At 44.2% G+C, this 15,345-nt stretch overlaps 1 protein-coding gene across 36 annotated transcripts in view; it reads right to left on the bottom strand.

Annotated features, from left to right (window-relative positions):
• The window catches only part of CLASP2 (cytoplasmic linker associated protein 2), a 265,493-nt gene that overhangs the window by 94,173 nt on the left and 155,975 nt on the right, over window positions 1-15,345 (bottom strand). For 19 of the 36 annotated variants that reach the window (XM_084618633.1, XM_084618647.1, XM_084618644.1 and 16 more), the window contains 3 exons: window positions 8,778-8,795; window positions 6,624-6,725; window positions 6,458-6,484 (listed from right to left, as the gene is read on the bottom strand). In XM_084618633.1, the coding sequence (XP_084474759.1) occupies window positions 6,458-6,484; window positions 6,624-6,725; window positions 8,778-8,795 (147 nt within the window). The remainder of the gene's footprint in view (window positions 1-6,457; window positions 6,485-6,623; window positions 6,726-8,777; window positions 8,796-15,345) is intronic. The other 17 variants (XM_084618665.1, XM_084618634.1, XM_084618639.1 and 14 more) reach the window with 3 other exon arrangements.

Genomic DNA, 15,345 nt, shown 5'->3' with positions numbered 1-15,345 from the left:
GTCAGACAATAATTTAACTACAACAGACGCTGAGATTCCAAAAAGAGATGGTTACTTACCTGTAACTGGACGGGCTTCGAGATGTGTGTTCTCTATCTGTACTCCACTGAGGGTTTTGCATGTGCACCATGTGTCTGGAGCCGAAGACTTTGGAAGTAGTATCCGTTGGTCTGCGCATGTGCCTTGGTTCACCTCATAGTTTCATCCAAGGTGATAAAAGGGTAAGGTGGATCTACAGCAGCTCCAATTCCTTCTCCACCACGAATCCAACAGATACATAGCAGAGGGGAAGGAGGGTGGAAAGTGGAATACAGATAGGGACCACACATCTCAAAGAACCGCCAGTTACAAGTAAATAACTTCCTCCTCTTCTTTGAGTGATGGTCCCTATTGTATTCAACTGAGGGTGAATAATAAGGAGGACCTAAATCGGAGGAGGATGCAAGGATGAAGATAGAACTGTTGAGCAGAGGATTGCTGTGCTGAAGGAGGAATCTGCTGTCAAGTCCTGACCTTGAGTTTTTCTGCTACTGCCACCAACAGTCTGGGGGACTTCCTGATGAGGCTTGTCCTCTGTAGGTAGAAGGCCAAGACCCATTGGATGTCTAGGGAGTAGAATCATCCTTCCTCTGCAGATGTGTGTGGCTTCGGGAAGAAAACAGGTAAGTGAATGGATTAATGCGAAACTGGGAGATGACCATTGGTAGAAATTTGGGATGCAGGGAGACTCCATCTTTATGGAAAATCATGAAAGGGGGTTCCACAATCGTGGACCCAAGTTCACTGACCCTTTTCGCAAAAGTGATAGCAACAAGAAAGGCGACTTTCATTGAAAGGAGGACCACAGAACACGATGCCAACGGTTCAAAGGGTGGTTTTGTTGTACAAATAGAACTAGGTTAAGATCCCACTGGGGAGCGAAGGGTTTGATGGACGGGAAGGTTCTGATGAGGCCCTTCCAGAAACTAACAGCTAATGGGTGTGTAATGACGGAGTGCCCTTCCATTGGGGGAGGGAGGAGAGTGGAAGGTGCTAATCGCAGCTAGGTGGACTTCTAGAGAGATGAGGGTGAGATCCGATGCCTTCAAGGACAGGAGGTAATCCAGGAGGAGGGGGATCTCCACCAATTCTGGGGGAAGTTCCTTTTGCTAGGCCCAGCAGGCAAAACATTTCTGCTTGGCCCAGTAACAGTGTCTACTGCATTCTTTCCTGCTGCTGGAGAGGATGTTTTGCACGTCTGCGGAACAGGCCGGTTCTAGAGAAGATGCCCAATCAAATAAAACGCTGTGAGGTGGAGCACCTATGGATTGGGATGTCTATCTAGCTGTTGTAGTGCATCAGCAGATCAGGGACGGTGGGGATGGGAATTGATGGATGGGTGGTTGGGAAACTAGAATTGCCTGGGTCAGCAGGGGGCTATCAGAATGACTGTTGCTCTGTCTTGTCTGATCTTGTGGAACACTTGTGGTAGGAGCAATAGAGGAGGTGAGGAACAGTTATTTTGGTCTGACCAGGACAGTATGAGAGCATTGCACTGAGAATGGTGACTGAGACCTCCCCAGAGCAATACATGTTGCATTTGCTGTTTATGTGAGAGGTGAAGAGGTCTCTGGTCAGCATCCCTCATTGGTTGAAGATGTAGTGAGTTATGCAGATGTGGCGTTCCCACTTGTGGTCGATTGCAAACTGCCTGATAATCAAGTCCGCAATCATGTTGTGTCTCCCTGGAAAAGAGTCTACAGACAAGAGGGTGATGCACCAATTCCAGAGGTTGACTGCTTCTACACGTAGAACAGCTAACCTTTGCCTCCGTTTGTTGATGTGGAAAACAGTGGCAGTGTTGTCCGACGTGATAAGAACATGATGGGAACAGATAAAAGGGAGAAAGGCTTTTCTTACAGCCTGGGTGTGTGCTCCCCAGTCTATGAGGGATGCATTGGTGATGATCATCTTGTCTGGGAAGGAGGGGAACAGCTATGCAGACACGATGTGGTTCCATCCACCACTGGAGGGCTGAGAGTATCCTGGAGGAACTGTCAGCACGAGGTCCATGGCGTCATGGCTGGGCGAGTAAACAGTCTGAAGCCAAATCTGGAGGCAGCGAAGGTGGAGTTGAGTGAAGGCGGTGACATATGTACAAGAAGCCATGTGGCCAAGGAGAGACAAACGAGTCCTGGCAGGGACATAAGGATTGTTAGCGATGCAAGTTATGAGTTCTCTCAGTGTATGGAACCTACCCTTTGATAGGTAGGCCTGTGCTATGGCTGAGTTGATGGGACCTCTATAAAATCTGGGGATTGTGTGGGGTCCAAGATTGATTTTTCAACATTGAGACTGACCCCAAGGGACGAAAGAAGGCTGAACAACATGGAGGTTCAAACTTAGGCTTTGCATCTGGACTGAGCAGCCAGGAGCCAGTTGTTGAAATATGGGACTACCAGGACTCCATGACGTCTGATGTAGGCCACCATGACTGCAAAAACCTTGACGACAATGCTGGAAGCAGTAGTTAGCATGAAAGGGAGAACCCTGTTTTGGAAATAGAACAGACCGTGAACATCAGGAATCATCTCTGGGCTGGATGGATGTCTATGTGAGAGTGTCTTGCATACTGAGAGCCCACGTGCCTTTTTCCAGAGATGGGATGATTGCTGCTAGTGTGGCCATACAAAACTTGGGCTTGCGAATGAAGTGACTGAAAAGCTGGAGGTCTAGAATTAGTCTCTGTCCGCCTTTCTTCTCGGGTATTTGGAAGTAAATTGAATAGAATACGGTCCCGTGATATTCCAGGGAAACACAATCTATCACTCCCCGTTGTAGAAAGAAGTTCACTTCTTGGGTGAGGATGCTGTTGTAAGAGTAGTCCCCAAGGAGGGATTGGGGGGCTGTGGAGGAGGTAGCATGATGAATTCGATCATACAGCCATGGTGGACGACATTTAGCACCCATGTCTGTTATTGCACTCCAAGCTTAGAAAAAGAGTGCCTCTGAAGGGGGTAAGATGGTTGCATGGCAGTACGCAAAATGGCTGACGGCTCTCTAGAATATCTTAGAAATACCTTTTAGCTGGGGGTTGCATCTCCTGTGAAGGTGGTCCCAGAGGGTGGGATCTCTGTCTTTTGTCTTGTCAGTGGAGGCCCATAAGGCCTCTGGTGGAAAAACTGGGAGAACCTGTAGCATTGTGCGGGTGGCAGGCAGTGGAGCTTATACTTCAGAGCAGACATAAAAATAGCCAGTGAACATAGTGCTGTTCTGGAGTCTTTGAGAGTATGAAGGGAATCATCTGTCTTTTGATTAAAAAGATGGGATTAATTAAAAGGGAAGTCTTCTATAGTGTTCTGTACCTCCTGAGGGAAAACACAGGAGTGGAGCCAAGATCCCCTCCACATGACTATGCTAGCAGCAATAGTCCTAGTAGTAGTATCTGCCACAACCACCACTGACTGGAGCATTGTTCTTGCCATCCGCTTCCCTTTCTCTATGATCACCTGGAAATGAGCCCAGTCTTGCGGAGGATGTTTGTCAGCAAATGCCTCCAGTTTGCCATAATTCGGGAAAACATATTTGGCTAGTAATACTTGATAGTTCAAAATCCTGAATTGGAGACTGACAAAGGAAAAGACCTTACAGCCCAAAAGGTCCAATTGCTTGCCCTCTCTGATGGATGATGTGGAAGGTGGGTGTTGTTGCCTGGATTGTTCAGTTGCTGCTTGAACCACAAATGGGTTTGGGGGGGGTGGGTGAGAAAAGAAACTAAGACCCCTTAGCTGGAACATAACATTGGTTTTCTGCCCCCTTGGAGGTAGGTGTGCATGTGGCTATTGTGTGCCATACCATCCTAAAGGGTTCAAGGACGGCATCGATGGGCAGTGTGACACTAGTTGGTGCAGATGAATGGAGAATATCCAGGAGTTTATGCTGTATATGCTGGATTTCCTCCAAGGTGATGTGAAGCTCCCCCACCAGGAGATCCCGGAATTACCTAAAGGCAAAGGGGACGCTGAAGTCATTGCCTTGTCTCGGGAAGAGGAAGGGAATCTCTCTGATTCCAGTGGCACTGTCGGAACCGGGCTGAAGGGCTTCTCTTCCAAGATTGGATCTGAGCTTCTACTCAACGGCCCCTTTAACAGGGAGACAGGTAAAGTCTCCCTTGTGGACCAGGTGAGTTCTGAGAGGGAAGTATTGGGATCATGGCCCCCAATAAGGCCAGTATGCTCAGTCTGGAGGGAATTGAGGCAGATCCCCTGGCATGGGTAACCAGTGGGTCCATGGTGGTTGCATTGTATGGTATTGCACGATCCAGACTGCCTTCTCGAATACCCGTACTGCTATAGGGGATTGATGGTCCCTTTCCATCATCCAACTCTTCCAAAGATGAGAAGGTGGACTACAGTTTCTTCAGTGATACCATCGGAGTCGGCAGACGTGTGTAGACCGTTGGAGCAGGAGGCAAGGGGTGGCATGTCATGAGGGGGAGAAAGAGTCTCCCTAGAGGTTGAGGGTCCCATCATGCAAGGCAATCTCGGTTCCTCTAAAATAAAGATATCCTGGGGCTCGCGTGCTCTTCCCAATCTCCCTGATGTTCGGGGTAAGTGGTGGTGGAGTAGTGGACTTCCCTGGACTGAACGGGTCCCACACTTTATGGGGTGCCAATGTTGACAGTACCTGCAGTTTGATACCTGAGACCATCTGATCCCCTTGATTCTGGGACTTCTTTTCTTGTTTATGCACTTTAGAATGCGCGCCCTCTCCATGACTCAAGCTCATGGAAGCAGCATCCCCTTTCTTTGTTTTCAAGGAAGACTTAACGCCACGCTTATGGGAATGCTTCCTTACCTCCAGACTAGTCCCTGGTGTGGGGTCCATAGTGGCGGATCTGGACTCAGTAGCAGGAGATGCACCCCTAGCTGTTTCAGGCCGATGCACTAGGGTGGGGCGGGGCAGATTTCCCCAGCCAGAGTCCAAGCGAGGCCTCATGGAGACTTCCATAAGGTGCTTCCAGAGGAAAAGGCCCCAACCTTTTCGGGTACAGCTGCGGAAAGACTGGCAAATATTGCACCGTGATGCAATGTGAGCTTCTCCCAAGCAGTAGAGGCAGCACTGGTGTTTGTCACTGGCTGAGAAGGAACATGGGCAGGAGGCACAGAATTTGAAGCCCAGCGTCTTAGGCATTGTACCTGCGTGAGAGTACGGGGAAGAGCAGGAGGGACGGTAGGGAAAACACCCCCCTAAACTATCTATCCTAATCACAAACATTACGATAAACTATGACAAAACAGCTAAAAACACTATAAATTGTAAAATTCTAAAACTATGTACAACAATATTTTTAAAGGTGCTTCAGAGACAAGGACACTGAAAGTTCTGATCTGGACCAGGTGGTGATGAGAAGGAACTGAAGACGAAGTTGCTCCGCCTCGCCTTTTATCACCTCTGACAAAACCATGAGGCAAACCAGGGTTCACGCATGGACCAATGGACACTACTTTCAAATTCTCTGGCTCTGGATGCATGCGTAAACCCTCAGTGGAATACAACAGAGACCATCACTCGAAGAAGTTAAATATTTATAACTGTTAAAAAACAAACTGTCAACATCACATGTCAAAATATGCAAAGTAAATATCCTTAAGTCAAACACTAATAAATTCTCAAATAGCATTTTTCTTAGTGTCTGTCTGTAAGTTTTAATCATCATCAGTAGAAATATTTTTTCATTGGTTTATATGTATACAGCGAAATAGACATTTACTGATAAATATCTAATCCTTCCAAACCTACACATATTGTCAGTTTCAAACCTGAAGAATGCACTGTCATTTCACAATTTTAGAAATCATTTAAAGCCTAGATAGCATAAATCACTTTTAAACATTGTATATTTTAAACAACCAGCATCTTTGCTCCAAAATTAAACTATTTCTATTGCTGCTGAGGTAGAAAAAAGTCCCAGTGAAAAACCCTCAGTGAAGAATTTAAAAAGAAATATTAAATGCAAAACAACAGGAAATTTGAGGAGTAAAGATACTGGCGATACTTGGGAAACTAGAGTGCACTCATGTGAGAATGGCAGTGTCTACTTTATCGTGAAAGGTGGAGGGGAAGACACAATTACTGAATTATACTTTTAGACTATTATTAACTAAAAAAAAAGAGGATTTGGGTACCGAAGAACTAGGATTTTCAGGTCATCTATAAGTACAAAAAGACACCCCCCACTTTACCTAATTTCTGATATTACATTTCTAAGATTTGTAGATAGTTAGTACAGAAGATTTTGTTGAGGATTTTTTAAGACTACAAACTGGCCTCAGTGGTAGATTTAATTTCCTGTTACACAACCTATTTCCCATTAGCCCTAATTTTTCTCCAAAAGAGTATGACAACACAAATCATCAAAGATTTATTTCAAAAGCATGCAAATACTACTGACCCAAAACACCGAAAAAAAAAATACCTTCATTTTTGTCTGGCGATGATGAACCTAAGGCACAGAACAACAACTCAGTATGCGGCTTATGTTTTTTAAATAAGCTTTGACCATAGCCATTGGTCAATGAATGTATGCTAAGCATATGGCCTATCTTTTGATCAAATATTACTGATAAATGAACAATACATACGCTGAGACTGAGAGACCACTTTCGTTCGACTACGTCCTCTAGAATCGGTCTTTGAATTTCCAATTCCAACAGAAGGTGTTGAAAGCTTTGTTCGTATACGACCTATAAAGTAAAAATGACATTAAGAAAATAGTCTTCGTCATGAACAGAGACCTCATAGTGTAAATGAATATTTTATTACGTTGCTATAGTTGAAAACTGAAGATTTACATACTGGAAAACTCAATTATCCAAACCTCACTTGAAAAAAAACAATTCAGAGTAGAAAATTAAATACCGCAATAGATTTAACTGCAAGTTAAGAAACGAACACTTTTCTTTTTGACTGTAAGTACTTCAATAAAGAATTTATATACAATCAATTTTTAAAATTAAAACTAATTCGTCTTCATCAACACCAAATTAGATAACTCTAGTTTTCTCCAGAAATACACTGATTTTATATTTTTTAAAAGTAAAGCTTATGAAGTGAGAGTCAAGGAAAATATTTTATAATTTAAGAGGAGAGAAGTACCTAATGTAACAAATAACAAACTCTACTCACTACTACTTGAAAGCTATAATTTTACTAACTTTCCTTTTTCGTCCTCTAGGTAACAAAACCATCCCTGGCTATCTTTTGAACAAGCCACTGAGGATTCTTGCCAACAATTCTGAGCAGCACTGCTCCGTTTTTCAGAGACCTGCCATCTAATTTCTCTGTACCTCAGGATACCACTATACTCATGGCCATGGATGTGGACACAAAAGTAATTCTTTATACTTTATAGCACCTTCCATACAAGGTTTTCAAAAGAACTTTGCAAAGACTAATGAATAAGTCTCAACATCCATATGAGGTAGAGAAATACTACCCTTGTTTTACAGAACGAAGAACTGAGACCCAGAGATTTTAAGGACTTGTCTGAAGTTACTCAGGAAGTCTATGGCAGAACTCAAATAGAATTCAGCTCTCTCCAGACTGCCAACCGATAAGATCATCTTTTGTGTGACATCATCTCTACTCCTCAACGTTTAGACAACACAATGAAATTACCAAAGAAGGGAGGATTCCAACAGTATGAATGACAGTTAATAGGCAGATTACTCTTAAAAGTGAATAGCCAGAATTCTGTATACAGGTCCTAAACCAACATGACAGCGCTACACAAAAACAAAACCTAGAAACAACAAGTTGGACACAATTTTGGAAGGTTGCAAGAGGAAACTGCTTGAGAAGTGACATTCTAGCACAACAATTTATTCACTTTAAGACTGCATTAACTTTAACAATAAAAAAGTTTTGCAGACATATAGGGTCAATCCTTGACCCAGAAGAATTAGGCACACAGGCTCATTATATCTAGTTTCCAGCCCCTTTAGGCTTTCCACAGCAGGATTTCAAGACCAGCCAAGTTAATATTATTCATCCAAGTAGAGGGAACAGTCCACAGAAGAAAGTCTATGGGAAGAGAGCCAGGATAAAGGAGGTTATTCACTTAGCTACTAGAAAGCAATGTATTACCATTACTGGTTAAATTGACTGAGACAAACTCTACCCTCAGTCACCCCATGCATTGACAATATTTTCCCCACTAATTGTAATGAGGTTTCAGGGTTTCTGTGCAGAATCTGGCCCAGAGAGTTTAGGAATATAGTGCACCACCAATTTGGTTGATGCTGAATTATCACTAAAGGCCTGATGTAATTTCCATTAAAATAAAAAACAAAAATCTTTTTGAATGTTATGAGGCAATGTTTTCTGGCGCTAGCTTAGAAGGGTTTTAACAATACATTTTAATATGTTCTTCCATGTTCCAAATAGATAATTAATAATAGCACCTGCTTCCTGAGTGTGAGCACATCTGTTCAACAGATGAGTTTTTCCTAATTAGCTTATAATTTAAAAGATCAAAACATAATACTCCTGTAATTTTATAGTAAAATGTTAAGCAATGACATTTTTATTGAAAATGATTGCCTGAGAACCAAAATCACAATGTAAAAGAATTTACAAAAATATACTTCAATAACCAAATATTAGATGTGTAAGCCAAATGGAATGACCCCCAACCACCACAATGAGCTAATTCTACTTCTAGAACTTAGTTCGTATAAATGAAAGCATGAAGATGAAAGTATTTGCTATTCTAACAAAAGATTAATTTTTCTTACCATCTTCAGAAGCTGTTCCTAATAGAAAAAATAATAAAACAATGATATTCCAAACAGCACTATTCTTTGATTCAATTCCTTTTCATTCCTACTTATATGAAATTAGAGTACCTTGACAAAATATGTTTATGTAAGAATGGATCTTAACCTCTGCTCTCTTGCACTACAACTCCATCATTAAACTACAATGGAAAGCCAAAGGCTACATTGTGAGCTGATTGTAGAAATACATAATGCACTGCTAGACGCCAAACTTTCTTTGAAAAACCATGGAATATTGAAGAAAAATTGAAGTTTTAATCATGCATATGAGTTTAAGACAATTAAGTAGCATATCAAGAACAGACTTTGATATCAAGCATACTATCATAAGCAACTGCTAAGGAAAGTCGGTGACATATGCACATGGTGCACATTTGCATATAGAATTCCAATACAAGCTCCAGGTTGAAGTAAGCAATACAGACCCAGTGCATTAAACATTGGGCAGAGAGAAGCTGATGGAAGATGTTAGAAAGGAAGATTCATTCCAACAAAATTCAATCTGATGCCTCAAAAAATGTACACCCTTTTAGACCAAGTCCTGCCTGGAAGAGTGAGCTGTGAGAAAAACAAGGTTACTGAAAATGGGTCACAGTTGGAGTGTGTATGCTAGTTTAATGAGGCAAAGTATACCCATACATGACAGTTAAGACAAAATCTGAGGTAAAACACACATCAATGCCCTAAAAACCAAAGCGTGGGAAGAGGAGAAAAGCTGTGGAAGCACCATTTCTCCACCCTGCACTGAGGCTCCCTTGAAACCATGGTCTGCAGATTCTGGGTGAATATATTCGGGAAGTGACAGGATTTGTAAAAATATTCCCGCTATTGGTTGGTAATTTTTTTCTAATCCAATGCTGTTTCTGAATACTGAGATGACTATAGTAATCAAAAAAGCCATTCAGCATCTTCACCTCATCTAGAGGTTGTGGGAGGTTAACCCTCTCTGCAAACCTTGCTAGGACTGTGCATGCTTTTGCTGTTTCTAGACTGAGCTACTCTATACACTTTATTCACAGCAGGATCACCACTGAAGCCTCAGAAGCTACAGCTAGTACAAACTGCAACCCTCCTGGTCTTTTAAAGTGCCATCCTATCCTAATAATGACTTTTTTTAAATCGAGTTTTGGGAGTGTCTCTCAGTTTTCCAAATCAAGTCTGCCCAGCTTGCATATAAATATTTTTTAAAAAAATTGCCAGTGCTGCAAATTCATCCTGGACTTTTATCAAGTTGTGTTTATTCCATCTTGCAAATCATCACAAGTAACAGAAGTCCTGAAGAGCACATTATGTCTTCAGATATATCTGAAGTCCCATTCTCTTCCAGACACCTTTGAAAATCCACTTAAGACCAAAGGGTTGCACAGGTCTACCTGACAGCAGAACTTGGCCTGCAGAGCCCAGATTACTTGTGATGATACACAAAATGGAAAAAACAAACAAACAAAAAAACCAGCTTGACCGCAAGAGTTCAGGGTGAATATGGGATGCTGCTAATTATAAAAGTTATATGCAACCTAATCAAATTTTGATTTGGAAATCAGAGAAAAGAATACAGAACCGTCCAATATTGTTTAATAGGGCAGACCAATACCTTATGGAATTTGGACTGCTATAAGCAAAAAGTGACAGTTACTTACCTGTAACTGGAGTTCAAGTGGGCTCTACATATTCCCAGTTATAGGTATTGAACCACCTTGCGGCAGCAGCCTTTTTCAGCTGTATCAGCTAGAGTGTTCTCGCATCCCCCCTCCACTTGGCGTCCCAAAGGACAGAGGGAAAGGCTATAAAGGGGACAGAGCACCCTTTGCTCCTTAGTTCCTTCCACCATACAGCCAGAGAAGATAATTACAAGAACTCTGACAGAGAGGGGAAAGAGGGCGGGAATTGTGAATATGCAGCGCCATCTCAAAGAACTCCAGTGACAGGTAAGTAACCTTCATTTCTTCTTTGAGTGGCTCCGCATATTCCAACTTATAGGATAGATTGATAAGCAGTGCTGAGACCTGCGCAGAGTCTGGAGATGGGAACAGAGTCCTAGTTGAATAAAGACTGAAGTATCACCTTGCCAAACCCAGCATCCGCTCTAGAAACTAAATTCAGAGGCCAATGCTTGGTGAAGGTGTGTACAAATATCTGGGTTGCAGCTCTGAAGATTTCAGCAACTGGCATCAGCCTCAATCAAGCAAAGGAAGTAGCCACAGCTGTAGCATAATGTCTTCTGATTGAAACAGGCACGGGAACTCTCACTAGCATATCACTAAAAGATACAGAAGCTTGATTCACCATGAAATAGTCTGGGAAGAACTCATAATGCCTCATAATATTGAGAAGAACAGTCTAGAAGTTTTAAATGTGGAAATCAGCTACCAGCTTATGCAAGAACTAAGGACCATGTCTAAAGACTACCTTTTCCTTCTGAAACTAGAGTAAAAGGTGGATCAGACATGAGTGCATTCAGTTCACTCACTCTACTGGCTGATGTAAAGGCAATAATTAAAGCAGCTTTCAGGAATAAATGATGCAACGAATACTTCAGCTATGGGCTCAAAGAGGGATTTCATCGAAGTGGTGAAGACCAAACCGAGGTCCCAAGAAGGGATGCGTTTTTTAGCAGAAGGGTACACATTTGACAAACCTTTTTACGTGAAGCATGAACAAACAGCAATCTATCATCAACTCAAATATGATATGTGGAGATGGACGCCAAAGGAACCTTTATCAGTGAATTAGATAGGATCAGGCTTCCTCTTCATCCATGCCTGAAATCTAGACCATTTGGGACAGTCAGTTTCCTGTAGACTGTTTCCTGGATTTAACCACTATATACTGCACAGATGAAGAACACGACTGCTCAAGTGCAGACAGAGTCAAAGTCTGTTCACCCATCCCATCAGATGAAGGGTCTGCAGGTCCAGGTGAAAAATCCTGCTCCCTTTCTTGCACAGAAGATCTGGAGACAGGGGGAGACGTATAAAGACTTTGCCGGACAGCTGTGGACCACTGCAGATGTGGCCAAGCCAGGGCAATCAGTATTATTCCTTGCTCTGTCCAGATGTATCTTCCTTGTCACCTTTTGTATCCGGGAAAAGGAGGCATATATCAAACCCCTCCAACAGTGCAGAAGAAAAGCACCCAAGACAGACAGACTATCCCTAATTACTCAAGAACAGAAAAGATGACACTTTTTCTGATTAATCTTGTCATGAACCGATACACAATTGGTTGACACCATCTGGAAAAAAGGGTCTGAACTAACTGGTCCTTCAGGAAGGCATTCCTGCTGAAGCAATCTGCAACTACAGTCAGGCCGCGATTTACATATTTTTTTTGTTTTGTTTTGGCAAGGTTTCATTTACGCACGGTCAATTAATTGTGACCCTTTATATTTGTACACAGTAGGGATTCACGTTTACATGGTGCAGTGCTGTTACCAAGATGCACAAATCAGTGGCCTAGCCAGGACCCTACACCGGGTGGGCCCCAACTTCGGGTGGGTGGACAATGATGGGGGTGGGGGAGGGAAGGCAGGAGGGATGGGGCACCTCCCCCTCCCCCTCTTCAGCCAGCCTTGTGGGGGCCATTGAAATGCTGGCCTGGGGCCCCAGGTGTGGGGTCAAGGTGCAGGGGCTTGAACCGCTCCACTCACCTGGCGCTCCAGCCAAGGAGTGGAGTCCAGGGCTTGCCCCACTCTGCCCAGCACATCTGCCAAGGAGCGGGGTTGGGAGCTTGCCCCAGTCTGCCTGCCCGGCGCTCTAGCTGGGGAGCAGGGTCGGGGGCCTTACCCCATTCCATCCGCCTGGCCTTCCAGCTGGGAAGCAGACAAGACTCCACGCCCCAAGCCTACTCCCTGGCTGGAGCGCCAGACAGGTGGAGAGGGGCGAGCCCTTGAGCCCACTCCCCAGCTAGAACACCGGGTGGAGCAGTGTAAGCCTCCAACCCCACTCCCTGGCTGGAGCGCCAGGTGGACAGGAGGAGTGGGGCAAGCCCCCAACCCCACTCTCTGGCAGGAGAGCCAGTCGGTTGGGCAGAGCAGTGCAAACCCCTGCGCTCCAACCCTCTGCCCCAGGAGCATGCCTGGGGGGTTCCTTGCCAGAGTGTCCATGGCCCCCCACACAGCTGCCTGGAGGTGGTGAGTGGAGGCATCCCCGATCCTTCCTGCCTCCCCTCCTCCATCCCGTCATTGACCATCCCAATGCGCCACACTCCCCAACCTTCCCAGATGAACCCTCAGAGTTCTGACTTCAATAACATGATGATAATGCTGATACTGTATCAAGTTCATCCTCAACATGAATAAAGGTTAGTACCTGTACTGTAGTAAGTTTGAATTTCATTAAATTTTTTAAATAAAACCTGTAGTACTGTACTGTATTGTATAAATTAGGGAGGTCATCTTGTGAGCCTAAAACCTAAACCCTTATTTCCCATAGACCCTTGGTATCTTTTTTACATGATTTCTATTTGCACGCTGTTTTTTTAAGAACATAACCACAGTGTAAATCGAGGCCTGACTTTACAGTGTCTTTCCCGGACAAATGTATTGCTACGCAAACGTCATGGCGGATGCACCAATTCCATAGTTTTACTGCCCACGCAGAAGGGGTGGTGTGAGCACCCACCTGTCTGACGATATAATACACTGCTGACATATTGTCCGCTACTACTTGCGTGACCTTCCCTTGAAAGTGAGGGAGGAACAATCTGAGGGTCAGATGAACAGCTCTTAGTTCCAGTACGTTGATGTGCAACGTTCTTGAGAAGACAAATGTCCTTAAACCATTAAGTGGTTCAATGTCCCCATAACTTTTGGATGATCCATATGAAATCACTGTCTGGGATGGATCCGAGGGATTGAACTGTATACCTTTGAGCTCGTTGGTCCTGTCTGACAACCAGTCTAGTGAGGTTATAATGTTCTGGGGCATCATGAGCAATGTGCAATATCATCTGCATAGATGAATTTACAGGATTATGTGACCAGAATGTCGCTGGTATAGAGACTGAATAGTGCAGGTGCTAAAACAGATCCTTGTGGAAGGCCACTGTTCAATCTCTGTGATTTGCTAGCAGATTCACCAACATGTACAGTGAATCTTCTATTACTCGGCATCTTAATGAGGAGAGTATTGTTGATTATCATTAGCTTTCTCATGCCAACTTCAGCCAGAGACCTTTGAGCCATACAGTATTATTTGCGGAAGAAAGGTCAATTAATCCTGCAGCTGTTTTTAATTTTAACTGATAGATTTCACAGATTCTATGCAGCTGGTTAAGGCCAGTACCCAGCCCAGGTTCTTCAGGAATCCATCCAAACCTACTGCTTTCCTGGGCTTAGTGTTGAAGAGACCTTTGTCCGTTTAATCTACTGTTAAGGGGCAGAAAGGGGTGAATACAACTGGCACTACTTTATTGAGCAGTAAAGTTGTTTGTGGACTTGCTGCCTTATGTCTTTATCCATCGGCACATGGGAGCTGGCAATCAACTCTGCAGCAATGGCACCTGCACTTACTTGGGGCAGTTTGCAAGCTGCTGGAGCTACCCTGCCTAATTTCTCAAATTCATAACTGGGGATGAAGGGGAGGATCCATGAACTGAAGGCACATGCCTCCCCTCTTGCGTGCCATGCACTTCAAAAATCCGAGACCTGCTCCGGAGCTAGAGGGTGGACTAGGGCCATCACCGTGGCGGAACTCTTTGGAACTAGGAAGGTACTTGGGGTCAAGACAGGAGCAAGATCTGGCTGTGACACTGAATCCAATGGTCCACATGGGCTAATCTCCCTCACTGCTGTGACTGGGGATGGGGCTGATCTCCACTTAGGAACCATAGCAGTGCTAGCTGAAATAAGCAGAACCAATAACTCTGATGCATGGGAACTGGCACTGCTAACATTGGCAGTCTTTGTCCTGTGCTTCTTTTTCCTCAGTGCCACAGCATCTCAGGCTGACGATCCTTGTTCAGAGGTACCACTCATGTCCATCTTCCAGATCCTGGAGGATGCAGTCGGAGCCAATTCTGCAGCTGTGGGGGCCCAGTCAGAGTTGGACCATTGTAAGACATGAAATACTGCACTGGTGAGGGCGGCCAGACTGGTCCTTGACATTTTCTCTATAACCGAGGTGGAGGGATGTGATCACATAGGCCTTGATTTGGACACACATGTCCTTGAAGGTTTGAAGGGGAGAGGCACAGGAACCAATCCAGCCCTGTCAGATGACGTGGCTTTTTGAAACCCTGCAGTCTGCTGGAACCTCCAGAGACCACCAGCACAGAGGTTGGTAGTCCTTGGAAACAAAGTCTGACCTTAAGAGGGTCTAACCTTAAGGGCCTCCTTAAAGCAGTAGTTGGAGATGAATCGTTCCATCCTGGAGGGCTCTGGGGGTAAGGGTCCAGCAAATCAAAACACCCAGATGGCGAGTGACCTTCACATAGACACTTTAGGGACATGTCATCATCTGATACCAGGAAAATGGCTGGACAGAAAGCGTATCTCTTAAATCAGGTTCCTTTGGCTTCCTCGATT

This window comes from Lepidochelys olivacea, assembly GCF_965140295.1.
Source record: "Lepidochelys olivacea isolate rLepOli2 genome assembly, chromosome: 2".
NCBI lineage: Eukaryota > Metazoa > Chordata > Testudines > Cheloniidae > Lepidochelys > Lepidochelys olivacea.
The sequence above is the reverse complement of the archived record's forward strand: the minus strand, read 5'-3'. Positions and strand labels throughout refer to the sequence as shown.